At 37.7% G+C, this 12261-nt stretch overlaps 1 protein-coding gene across 1 annotated transcript in view; it reads left to right on the top strand.

The window, feature by feature from the left end:
* SYNE1 (spectrin repeat containing nuclear envelope protein 1) overlaps positions 1 to 12261 on the top strand; it is a 461288-nt gene that overhangs the window by 147490 nt on the left and 301537 nt on the right. The window contains 8 exon segments of the mRNA XM_039220107.1: positions 1030 to 1126; positions 1891 to 2093; positions 3991 to 4155; positions 4584 to 4736; positions 5952 to 6095; positions 8788 to 8961; positions 11405 to 11563; positions 11863 to 12027. Coding sequence (XP_039076038.1) covers positions 1030 to 1126; positions 1891 to 2093; positions 3991 to 4155; positions 4584 to 4736; positions 5952 to 6095; positions 8788 to 8961; positions 11405 to 11563; positions 11863 to 12027 — 1260 coding nt within the window.

Raw genomic sequence — 12261 nt, 5'->3', positions numbered from 1 at the left:
TACAATACACTAATCAAGTATTTTAGGGAGTTCAAATCAGAGGAACTAATTATACAATTAAAAGAAGTGAAAGAGCCTTTGGTGATATGTTGTTAACTATAATTATGTTATTTTTTGGCTTTATAATAGCAGAATTAATCTTTGAAACAGGAGTTTTTTCATATTTCCTGGAATTAACAATAAAGTTACCTAAGGATTTCTTGTGTGTTCTAAATTTTACAGTGTCAGTTTGCTGATGGTGACTCAATTACATATGTAAATTACACACAGGTATAGATACATCTTATCTGTAATTTTAAAAACTTTTAATGTTTATTTATTTTTGAGAGAGACAGAGCATGAACAGGGGAGGAGCAGAGAGAGAGGGAAACACAGAAGCCAAAGCAGGCTCCAGGCTCTGAGCTGTCAGCACAGAGCCTGACACAGGGCTCGAACTCACAAGCCGTGAGATCATGACCTGAGCTGAAGTTGAATGCTCAACCAACAGAACCACCCAGGCACCCCAGTAATTTTATAATTGTAGATGGGATATATGATTATTTAAAATTTTTCTACGAATAGACATTTTTGTACTTTTTGTTTTGAGGAAAGTATGCACTGTGCCATTTATTTATAATCTAAGTTCCTCAAAGCCGTCATTCACCAGAATTAATGTTCAAAGAGCAGCACAATCCCACAGCTAAGACACAGTTGGATACAAAAATGTTCTTCCAAATTTAGTGCTTTCTAAATGTTAGCCCCAGGTTGTCTGGAGAAACTTCAGTCTGTTCTAAAAACAAACCCTTGGGTAGAGAAGAAATAGAGTATTTTCTCAATAGTGCTGACTTAGAATAAAAGTGTGGAATCCATTTATATTCTCAGAATAGTCACGTCATTTAATGGCAGTTGAATTCATTTGATATTGTTTTAAAAAGTGAGGTTGGTAAATTTGGGCAAAATATCCATACACCTATCCTGAAGAAACTAACTTTGGCATATTTTCTACATATGCCTAGAATTTGCCATTTTCTAACCATTCCCCCTTTCTAGTCTTTTATAGAAAATAGCAAGTTCTTTGAACAATATGAAGTGACATACCAGATCTTGAAACAGACGGCTGAGATGTATGTCAAAGCTGATGGTTCAGGTAAAAACCACTGACAGAATTTGCTGCAGTGTTGAATGCAGTAGAATTTAGAACCTACAAGTTTCTGTGTGATCAGATCATTTTTTGTTTTTTCCTGAAGAATCTTTTTGTGACCATGCCATTGGCCTGGAGAGCACATATTGGATTCAGTCCCCTTGAGTTTGTGCGATTCCTATCTAACCTGTGTAATTATGCTGTGTGTGTGTGTGTGTGTGTGTGTGTGTGTGTGTGTGTGTATGTTCTTTTGAACGGGGGCAAAATAAGCATTCATTGTCTAAATTGTGATTTTCTAACCTGTTTTCAGTTCTGAGGATTCAATGAAAAAAATAGTAACTTGAGTATCATTATCAAGTAAATGAAAAGTTTAGTTTTTAAACACACAGGTTGTAAATAACATATGTTAGCTTCATTTTGTAAATATATCTGTCATATTTTCCAAAAATGAACTATAGCATTTGTGATCAATACTATGTATGTGACCATCTATTTGAGTACATATATAAAATGTGAACAAATACATATGTCATTTATTGCATCCCATTTATCAAAAATTTTAAATGTTATCCTCTTTAATCTCTCTAAATAGCTGTGAATATGGTATAATATATCCTCAGCATTAACTGAATAAAATTCTAACATTTCACCTGTTAACTTCATAATCCAAAGAAGATTTATAAATGCAAACCAGTATAGAGACCATAGAAAAAAGGTGTGGTGGATTTAGAACAAAAAGTAAGGACTGTACTTTGGCTTATCTGTTTTAGTGGAAGAAGCCGAGAATGTGATGAAGTTCATGAATGAAACCACTGCCCAGTGGCGGAACCTCTCAGTAGAGGTGAGAAGTGTGCGGAGCATGCTGGAAGAAGTCATTGCTAACTGGGATCGGTATGGCAATACTGTGGCTAGTCTGCAGGCCTGGCTGGAGGACGCTGAGAAAATGCTAAGTCAATCGGAGCATGCCAAAAAGGTAAGATGGCTTCTGATGAAAGGAAAGGAGTACACACCGATGTAGAAATGAGTCTCGTACAGAACAGGTCTTGAGAGAGTGTTATATTATTGCAAATCTGACTCAAGAATCTTGAGTTGCCTGAAAAATTGTGCTTTGAGGTTAGTAAATTATTTTAGGTCAAGAAATCATTGTTTTATAGAAGTTATAGTAAAACAATTCCCTATCTGATGAGTTCAGTGTTTTGCTTTTGCATTCAGAAGAAGAAGAAGCAATGAGGGGCACCCAGACCCCGTGGGCAACAGAGGTCACTATAACTCACTATAAAGTCTACACTTGAAGGGCTCAGACCTCTCGGTTTCCTAATTTAAGAAAGAATAACATAATATTGACTCTGTGTAATGACACATGACAGTCGAACATCTGGACCATCACATTTTTGTGTCATTGGATATTCTTCTTGGATTTTTTTCAGCTCTCAGTCAAAGAGCTTATTCTTGGCAAGAATGATATTTTTCCTCCAATTCTAGGTGTATATGTGTGTGTTCAAGAGTTACTTTTTACTTTAATGTCACTTACATTAAAATATCACATAAAATGGATTGGTTATGTACTTCTTAATGGGAATCTGGCATTTTCCCATGAAAAACCAATTGATATGTAAAAGATATTAAAGTGCCAGGCTCCCATTAAAAAAGTATAGTAAATACATTGGAATTAGTGTTTGCTGTCCAAGATGAGTTCTGCTATGATTGTGTTATGTGAGTAGATGCATAGTTTTTAAATGTTTACCACTCTGTATTTCACATAGATTGAAAAGTGTCGCATATCTGAGGAAGACCAGAACTGTATACCCATACAGATTTTGGCTTTTCTGATTAGACTGGCAGTGACCTAGTAGATGTCATATGTGTTAATTTCATCCAAGGGAATATAACCACCAGAAGCAGAAGTGTTCTCATCTATTTATGTGGGAAGTCCTCCCACATATGGCTTATAAAATAGATTTTGAATTCTCTTTGGTATCCTTGGCTTATACTGTGGTGTACGTGTCTAAGTATGATAAGCACACATGTATTAACTTGAAACCGGCAGAAAACTGCTTCATTGCCAAGTGAATAAGCTTAAACGCATAAAAAAAAGATATTCTTGTATGAAGTGTTCCTGGCCCAAATATTTAATCAAAAAATTGTTTTCAATGGCTTATATCCATGATTGTTAATTATCTTCCTATACAATATTCAGATTTTAAATCAAAATAGGTCAAAAGTTTGTTTATAATTTACAAGGGCAACTATATGTTAGTCTAAAATGTCATACCTTTTATATGACTCTGGCACTGATGTTTACCCGCCTGAAGACTGTACAAGTCCTTTACACTTACAGAAATTAGGTTTTTTTTTATCTGTAAAATAGAAATGACAGAAAATGGTCATTATGTTTATTGTGGAGTTTTTTTGTCTTCAGCAAAAGATATGGCCAAGCTGTTCTTTTTTTTTTTTTTAAGAACATTTATTTATTTTTGAGAGACAGAGAGGGACAGATCATGAGCAGGGGAGAGGCAGAGAGAGGGAGACACAGAATCTGAAGCAGGATCCAGGCTCCGAGCCATCAGCACAGAGCCTGATGCAGGGCTTAACCTCACAAACCGTGAGATCATGATCTGAGCCGAAGTCAGACTCTTAACCAACTGAGCCATCCAGGCTCCCCAAGCTGTTTTGATAGAAAGACACTCAGTATTTCTAGTTCCTATTTTTGAACCTCTTTATTGAAAACGCCATTTGGAAAATGAAGTAAGATTTACCTTAAAATTTGTACAAATTTAGAACAAAGATCTCTTGCATAGTCTGGTTACATCCATAACATTTATTGAGTTTTGGTTGGCGGTTTACAGTAGTGTGCATCATTTATCATTTAGGATTTTTTTCGAAACTTGCCTCACTGGATACAGCAGCACGCTGCTATGAATGATGCTGGCAATTTTCTAATTGAGACATGTGATGAGATGGTTTCCCGAGATCTCAAACAGCAGTTACTGTTGCTCAATGGACGATGGAGGGAGTTGTTTATGGAAGTCAAGCAAGTATGTCTTTCAAATCTATATATGCTTAGAACATGCATGTGTTACAAACATGGTGATAAACAGGCTGTTTAGAGACTTTTATTGTAGCATGGGCTCATTTCGGCAGAATGCAGATGTGTTTGGAACTGTTACGTTTATTTTTCGTCCTTTATTCTTTCCCACTTATACATTACTGAAATGTATAGTTTGGTTAAGGATTATATTGACAAATGGGGCCTCATGTTTGAAATCATAATTCTTCACTCTGTGCTAGATTTTTTTTTCTTTCACAGTAATTGGACTTCCTTCAAGTGTATCTAAAATAAGAATCAGGAATTAGTCTTTCTGGCTGTATAACAATTCTAGAAAGTATGTAGATGTGAGGGTTACAGGCTCCCAGAGGCTGGGCTTAATGATTTTCGTGTCATGCTCTTCCCTTTTCTTAACAGTATGCTCGGGCTGATGAGATGGACAGAATGAAGAAGGAGTATGGAGACTGTATTACTGTCCTGTCTGATTTTGCAACCGAAGCCCATAAGAAACTTTCTGAACCATTAGAAGTCTCTTTTATTAATGTCAAGTTATTAATTCAAGACTTGGAGGTGAGGGGGGTTTCTGGACAACAGAGTGAAACCTATTCTGTTGTGAAATGAAAGATCATTCAAGTTATTCAGATAGTTGGAAATTTTTCCAGGCACCATTTTGACATGTGTGCATATCCTGATTTGTACCCCAAAATTAAAGATCGCATTTAAATAAAAAATCTATTTGAAATTTTTAATGCTTTATTTTTTAAAGGTTTATTTATTTGAGAGAGAGAGAATGAGCATGAGTTGGGGAGGGGTCAGGAGAGAGAGGGACAGAAGATCCAAAGTGGGCTCTGCACTGATAACAGTGAACCTGATGTGGGGCTCAAACTCACCAACTGTGAGATCGTGACCTGAGCCGAAGTCGGAGGCTCAACTGACTGAGCCACCCAGGCGCCGCTCAATTTGAATTCTTTAAAAATAGGTTTTGACCATAGAGTAACTTCAAAATAGTTTTTTAATTTGGACATATATTTTTTTACAACCAAATTACAAAGGACTAGGAGAAAACAGGAAAATCTACATCCAACACCTCTACATAAATGCCTCTACGCTAAAGAATTTACTAAATGAATTGTGCTACTTGCATATTTTGAAGACCTTGCAGCTCTCAAATATGAAGTAGTAGAGGAATATTTAATGACATAGAAAGCTTTTCTAAGATACTATTGAGAAAAGCAAAAAATAGTATCCTTTTTTGGTAAATATTTAAAAAATGGGTGTAAGCACACAGAGGGGGAGGTGTTCATGATATAGTGATGGATGCTGGCCCTGGTTAGCACTGAGTGAGAAGACTGTAAGTAACTTAAATTTTCTTTATGTATTATATCTAGTTCATAAATTCTCTACAATGACCATATGTGCTTTTTTTTAAAGATAAAGTAAGTTGTATAATTGTTAAGATCAGAGGAATTGCCCCAAATTAACATGCATTTACTTGATTTATGATGTTTACATACTACATTAACACATATTTTTTGAAAGTGTAAACTTAATGCTTACTTAAGGATTTATGGTTTTAAAGGAAAGCTTTTATCTATTTTTCATATGATCCTATCAATATATAATATATTAGTAATGAAGGAAAGCAATAACTAGAAACTCCAAAAGTTTCTTAGAAGTATAGGATTTCACACAGTACGTATTGATTTTTGTCCAGTCTCTGTGGCATTCTGAAATTAAAAGGAAATGTACATTGTGGTGATTTAGCTATTTCAATGGTCCGTGCAGGATATTGAGCAGAGGGTCCCTGTAATGGATGCTCAATACAAGATGATTACAAAGACCGCACATCTCATCACCAAGGAGAGCTCCCAAGAAGAAGCTAATGAAATGTTTGCAACCATGTCTGGGCTCAAAGAACAGTTAACCAAGGTGGGAAAATACGTTAATACATGACACACTGTGAAGGACCAGCACTGCCTTCAGCTGCTTTCTAGCTCCTCGGGCAGGCACACTTGCGGGCAAAGTCTTTACATGTTAAGAGGTGGTCCTTTTGTTTTTTATTGGGATTCTTGATTTGGTAACTTTGCCATTTAGTAACTTGGTCATGAGTTTAAAAAATGAAGCTATGGAACTGATGTCAATCATACCTCTGTTAATTTGGAAGTACTAGGAGGTTTATTTTAATAAAAAGAGAGGCCTCTTCTGGAGAAATAAGGGATTAGTTACGTGTAATCAAACAAAGGTAGGGAGAAAAGGAAGGGAAAGGAGGAGGAAGAGATCATATATTTAAGTGAGAAAGAGTTCCCAAATGACCTTTTACTGAAGTTTATTTGGCTGGTCTAAGATGATTCATGCTATTTCCTATTTGCTTAGCCCTGAACAGTGGAGATTCTGCTCTCTTCAGCTCATGGAGCTCACCTTGGACTTAACACAGATACATCTGTACCAACCTGTGTACAGGGATACGATGAACCCCTGACACCAGCCATGAGACCTTTCTGTTCTATTGGGGGATTTTCCTTAAGAGCTTTGGAAGTCCCATTGGGATTTTTTATCTATCTGAAGTTGAGTTTTCTGCAGATGGTATTGTTTGCATTTCAGTAATTAGTTTTTAATAGAAAGAAGGAGGTGGTATACATGAAGAGGAAAATTTTGTAATGAAGAATTGAGAAAGAGAGGAAAAGAAAGTGGAAAAACCTGTTACTTAGGAAAGAACAAGCAGAAAGAGAATAACCCACTTGAGGTCAGTAGTGGGCCGTTAATGAAAAGAGGAATACATGAGATAAGTGGAAATCGGAAGAATCATGGTCTTGAAAAAAAAAAAAAGAGAAAACTTCATTTGCCAAACTGCCATGTATTAGAATGTTAATTTGTACATCTTTTTATTTTAACATTCAAGTTAAAGTTATTTGTAAAGGTTGGGTACAATTCAAAGTCAACATTATTGATTTGATAACCTTCAAACAGCTTTCAGAGCCATACCTTGGGCTTGCACATCTTAGCCTTGGCCAAGTTTAATGATTTAAGGTGACCCCTGAGAAAGCAGATTCCACCTTTAAACATATCTAATTCATTCTGCTTTTTTAAGTTACTGCTTCGGTTGTAGCATCTTAGTAAGTTTTCAAACGTATCCGGAAAAGATTTCTAAAGCATACTGATCTTTAAAATTTATTTTTATTTATTTTGATGTTTAATTATTCTGAGAGAGAGAGAGAGAGTAAGAGAGCATGAGAAGGGGAGTAAGAGAGTCCCAAGTAGGCTCTGTGCTGTCAGTACAAAGCCCGACGTGGGGTTCTGTCTCATGAAATGTGAGATCATGACCTGAGCCAAAATCAAGGGTCAGATGCTTAACCAACAGCCACCCAGGCACCCAGAAAGCACCCTGATTTTATACATGTTAGCAGATTCTCTTTTGTTCAGAATAATTTTACAAGGGGCTTGTTGCAGCCCATCAGTAGCTTTCTTTTGATGAGTTTACCCTTTAGGCAGTGTATCCGAGAGCGTGAGGACATTTAAAATTTAAGAAATGAAAGAATGGTCTGCTAACAAGTATTCCATTTCCTTTCATTGGTTCCCAAAAGTATGAATAATATTTTGGGAGCCATTCTAAGTATAATGAGTGGGGACAGGAAGTTCTTAGAAAATTACCTGATCCTGGATTTCAACATAAAGGTGATAAGGCAGAAACTTTATGGATCTCTTGATCTCCAGGAACACATGGGCTCATCATGAAGATAAAGGTAATATTAATACAAGTGTAGGGCCACCTGGGTGTCTCAGTTGGTTGAGGGTCTGACTCTTGCTTTTGGCTCAGGCCATGATCCCAGGGTTGTGTGAGATGGAGCCCCGTGTTGGGCTCTGCGCTGAGTGTGGAGCTTGCCTGGGATTCTCTTTTCCCTGCTTGTGAGCTCTCTCTATCTTTAAAAAAAAAAAAAAAAGGGTAATACAGGTGGATAAAGTAAGAGCATTTTTTAAAAGACAAATGGCAGATGAGGCTGGGTCAGTTCAGACTAGGGAGACATCCCTCGCATCAGAACCTTTGTAAATAAGTTGGTACAAGACTTGTGTGCTTGGGATAAGTAAGATGATGGGCAGAGAGTAGTGGAGCATGGAGCTGGGGGAGGAAGGGAAGCACCAGGCCTCAGGCCTGTTTGGGAGGAATGAGTCAGCAAAGTTACATGTTTGTCCAGCGCTTAGGGTTCAACTTGCAGAGACCTTGAAAATAAAGTTGGAAAGTTAGTCTGGATAATATAATTCATAGCTATCTCAGGTCAGGTTTTGAGGCCGAAATGAGCTACACCATGTCTGAAGTAGAATTCAAGGCCATCTGGCTCACTAACAGCATCGTTTAGCTGGGAAAGTACTATCTGGATGGACAATTTGGATGAATCTTCCTGGGAAAACTCTGTAGCATTTGTTTGTCTCAGTGATATAGTAGTATTGTTTTTTATATCAAAATGTAACAATACAAAGGATATATCATTAAAGAAAAGTCTTTGGGGATCTGTAAGCACCAAATGACACATTCACTGAAGAAAATGTTCTCAGAGGCATGAACAGTGCCCTGAGCTTGTGGTACTTAGTGGTATTTAAGGGAATCTTTGTCTTTGTGTTTTTAAAGGTCAAAGAATGTTCCTCTCCACTCCTTTATGAGTCTCGGCAGCTGCTGATCCCATTGGAAGAACTGGAAAAGCAGATAACGTTCTTTTACGATTCACTTGCGAAAATCCATGAAATTATGGTGGTGCTCGAGCATGAGGCACAATCAAGTCCTCTTTTTAAACAGAAACATCAGGTAAGGAAAAGCCCCCATGAAGAGACAGAGTTATTTTAGAGCCTGTGTGGTGAGACCGTGGTCGTGCTCATGGTAGCAGGAATTCAGTTAAGGCAGGAGACGTTTTTCTAGAATAGCACTGGCAACTCACAAAAATGCATGTCTTGTCCAAATGTGAAAACCCTGTCCACTAAAGATAAAATAGAATTTATCTCTGTAAATTTACATAGAGGTAAAATTTTTATAACTAAATTCAAAATTTTGTGTATTTAGATATATATCAAAGTAAATAGTTGCATTCTGTTTCTATGCAGTGTATAGAATCTATAATCTGTGTCTTTTTAAAAATTTTTTTAAAAATGTTTTTTTTGGGGCGCCTGGGTGGCTTGGTCGGTTGAGCGTCCGACTTTCGCTTGGGTCGTGATCTCGCGGTTCGTGGGTTCGAGCCCCGCGTCGGGCTCTGTGCTGGCTGCCAGCTCAGAGCCTGGAGCCTGTTTCAGAGTCTGTGGCTCCCTCCCTCTCTGACCGTCCCCTGCTCATGCTGTCTCTCTCTCTCTCCTAGACATAAATAAAACATTAAAAAAATTTAAAAAAAAATGTTTTTTTTATTTTAGAGAGAGAGAGGGAGAGTACAAGCAAGGAAGAGACAGAGAGAGAGGGAGACACAGAATCCGAAGCGGGTTCCAGGCTCTGAGCTGTCAGTCCAGAGCCCAACATGGGGCTCAAACTCACAAACTGTGAGATCATGACCTGAGCTGCAGTTGGATGCTTAACCGACTGAGCCACACAGGCGCCCCTATAACCTGTGTCTTAAGAGATCTTTTCTTTGCCTCTAAGATTAAGTCTGTTTATACAATCATAAAGTCCTGGGACTGTGTTTGGAGTGATAATTATTTTTCCTTATCTCAATTTTAGTAAGCAGATCTCTCTGTGGAACAGCTTCCCATTCTTGCAGTTAATTGACTTGTTTAAGTGGTTTATTTTAAATGACCCCAGCTATCAGAGGAGGGTGAAACTTAACAGGGAATAGGTTTGCCACTGCATTTATTAAGAAAGATTCCTGGAAGGAGGGCAGCATTGCTCAGTTGAAAGAGCAGAGAGTATCTGAAGTGAGTCATGCAGATATTCAGATCATAGGTCTGATGTAACAAATGACAGAGCCTTGAATAGCTTTTATTTCCTCACCTTAAAATTCAAGTAATATTACCTAGATTGAGAGCTTGTTGTGAAGATTACATTAGATATTAGATATGTAAATAGCACATAGTGGCACCTAATACGTACTCTATAACTAGTTGTTATTATTATTGTTGTTGTTGTTGTTGTTATTGGTAGTAAAGCCATGATGATTATACCACCAAACCCTGCTTTAGTGGGTTCTCATCCTAGTGGATACAGATTGTCTGTCACTTTGGGCCAAACTCCCATTTCTCCCATTCTCAAATTGCTATACATTGCCATCAAAGAGTCCTTTCACAATTAAAATAACATTTGCTATTTTAGTAATAATAATAATAATATTTAATAATATCTTTCTAACTTATAGTACTCTCTGACCTCCTACATCCTCAAAAGGAAGAAATATCCCTTATTCCATTTTGCCAAAACAAAACAAAAACCTTGGTCTTAATGTTTGCAACTAGATTCCCCAAATCGGTATCCAAATGAGCAGTTCGAAATACTTTTCCAAAGCAGGTGAGGACGTCAGAATGCAAATAGTGTGGCTTCAAGTCACAAAGTGACGGTTGGCCTTCGACTGGGCTGGATAACATCCGGGCATCTAGCAGCTGCAGAAATCACTATGATGCCAGAAGTGGAAGGGCCTGGCTCACCACGGCTTCTCATCCTGTGACTGTGTGACACCTATGAGTCTTCCCACAGCCACCAGGCTGTTGCCTTCTGTGGTTAGGGTCTGGGGTCCATTGTTTTTGTTAATGAAAGGTTGACTGACAGCTTGTGAGCCTTAGGAATTCAAATGTGCCTTTTGGGATACACAAATGATATACAATTTGCTACAGCTCTTTCAGTAAAGCATAATGTGCATGGGTGTCAAATGTATTTAGTCAGATTGAAACCTACTTTGTAGATTGATTTTGTGATTGTTGTCTCAGTAAACCAAAGGCCTATGAGTTGGTTGGACAAATGCAGGCACTAGAGAAATAACAATTTTGATGCCCTTTCATTTTCTTAATGTTAATAACACAGGCATGAAATATAAAACAAAATCTCAAAAAACCCAATGTGACATTTAAATGCCTTATATAAAAAGCACTGACTTCAGTGATTGCTTCAAATTGAGCTTTTCTGAAAAGAAACACTTCTCTGTACTTTGGATTTTACTTATAGCTGACTAAAAGCCTAAAAGCTATATGATGTTGTTCTTCTTATTTGGTAATGGTTCCTCTCTTGCTTTCTCTTTCTCACTCTTTTAAATACTATTGTTGTGGGTTTCCTTTCCCTGTAGGAACTGTCAGCTTGTCAAGAAAGCTGTAAGAAAGCCATGACTCAAATCGAGAAAGGCAGTCAAAATGTTAAAAAGTTTGTGACCTTGAGCAGTGTGCTAAAGCATTTTGATCAGACGAAGCTGCACAGACAGACTACAGAGGCCCATGGTGCTTTCCAGGTAAGCTCTCTCCCTGCAATTAATACAGGAGCCAAGAAAAAATACAAAGAAATGAGGACATGTAATCACCACGTTCATGCTTTCACTCTTGCTAAATGCCTTGCCTACTGAGGTTTGGAACCAATCATTTTACTTGTTTTCTTAATATTCATCGATGTTAAAAAGGAGCTGATTGCTCTCATCATAATGAAATGTATTCCTTCAAGTGTTTTTTTTTTAAAGAAACAACACTCTTTAACAAAATGATGCTTTCGATAATCAGAAAGCAGCATCGCCTTATGATTGTTTTTTAAATCAAGAATATGATGAAGAAAATTGGAGATTGGAAGAAACATGTGGAAACCAATAGTCGCTTGATGAAGAAATTTGAGGAGTCTCGAGCAGAGTTGGAGAAGGTGCTACGGATTGCTCAGGAGGGCCTGGAGGAAAAGGGGAACCCGGAAGACCTCCTGAGGAAACATACAGTGAGTTTATCCTTCATGGGGCACTTGACCTGAGGACACAGACAAGTGGTGTTGGGTGAAAAATAAAAGGCATTCTGATCTAATACTGAGTGTTTGAGGAGAGCGGGGAAGAAGACGTGAGTTAGAGAGGAAGAAACATATTAGGTTATGAGACCTAAAAAAGGGGCAGCAGCAAAAAGAACTTCAAGGGCAAGTGATGAGCAGCATTAAAATTGGCCTTTCCTAAGTCCCTGA

The sequence above is a fragment of the Hyaena hyaena genome, unplaced genomic scaffold (genome assembly GCF_003009895.1).
Source record: "Hyaena hyaena isolate Hyena2069 unplaced genomic scaffold, ASM300989v1 scaffold_860, whole genome shotgun sequence".
In the NCBI taxonomy this organism is placed as follows: Eukaryota; Metazoa; Chordata; class Mammalia; order Carnivora; family Hyaenidae; genus Hyaena; species Hyaena hyaena.
Note: the sequence above shows the minus strand (reverse complement) of the source record. Positions and strands in the feature narration are given on the sequence as shown.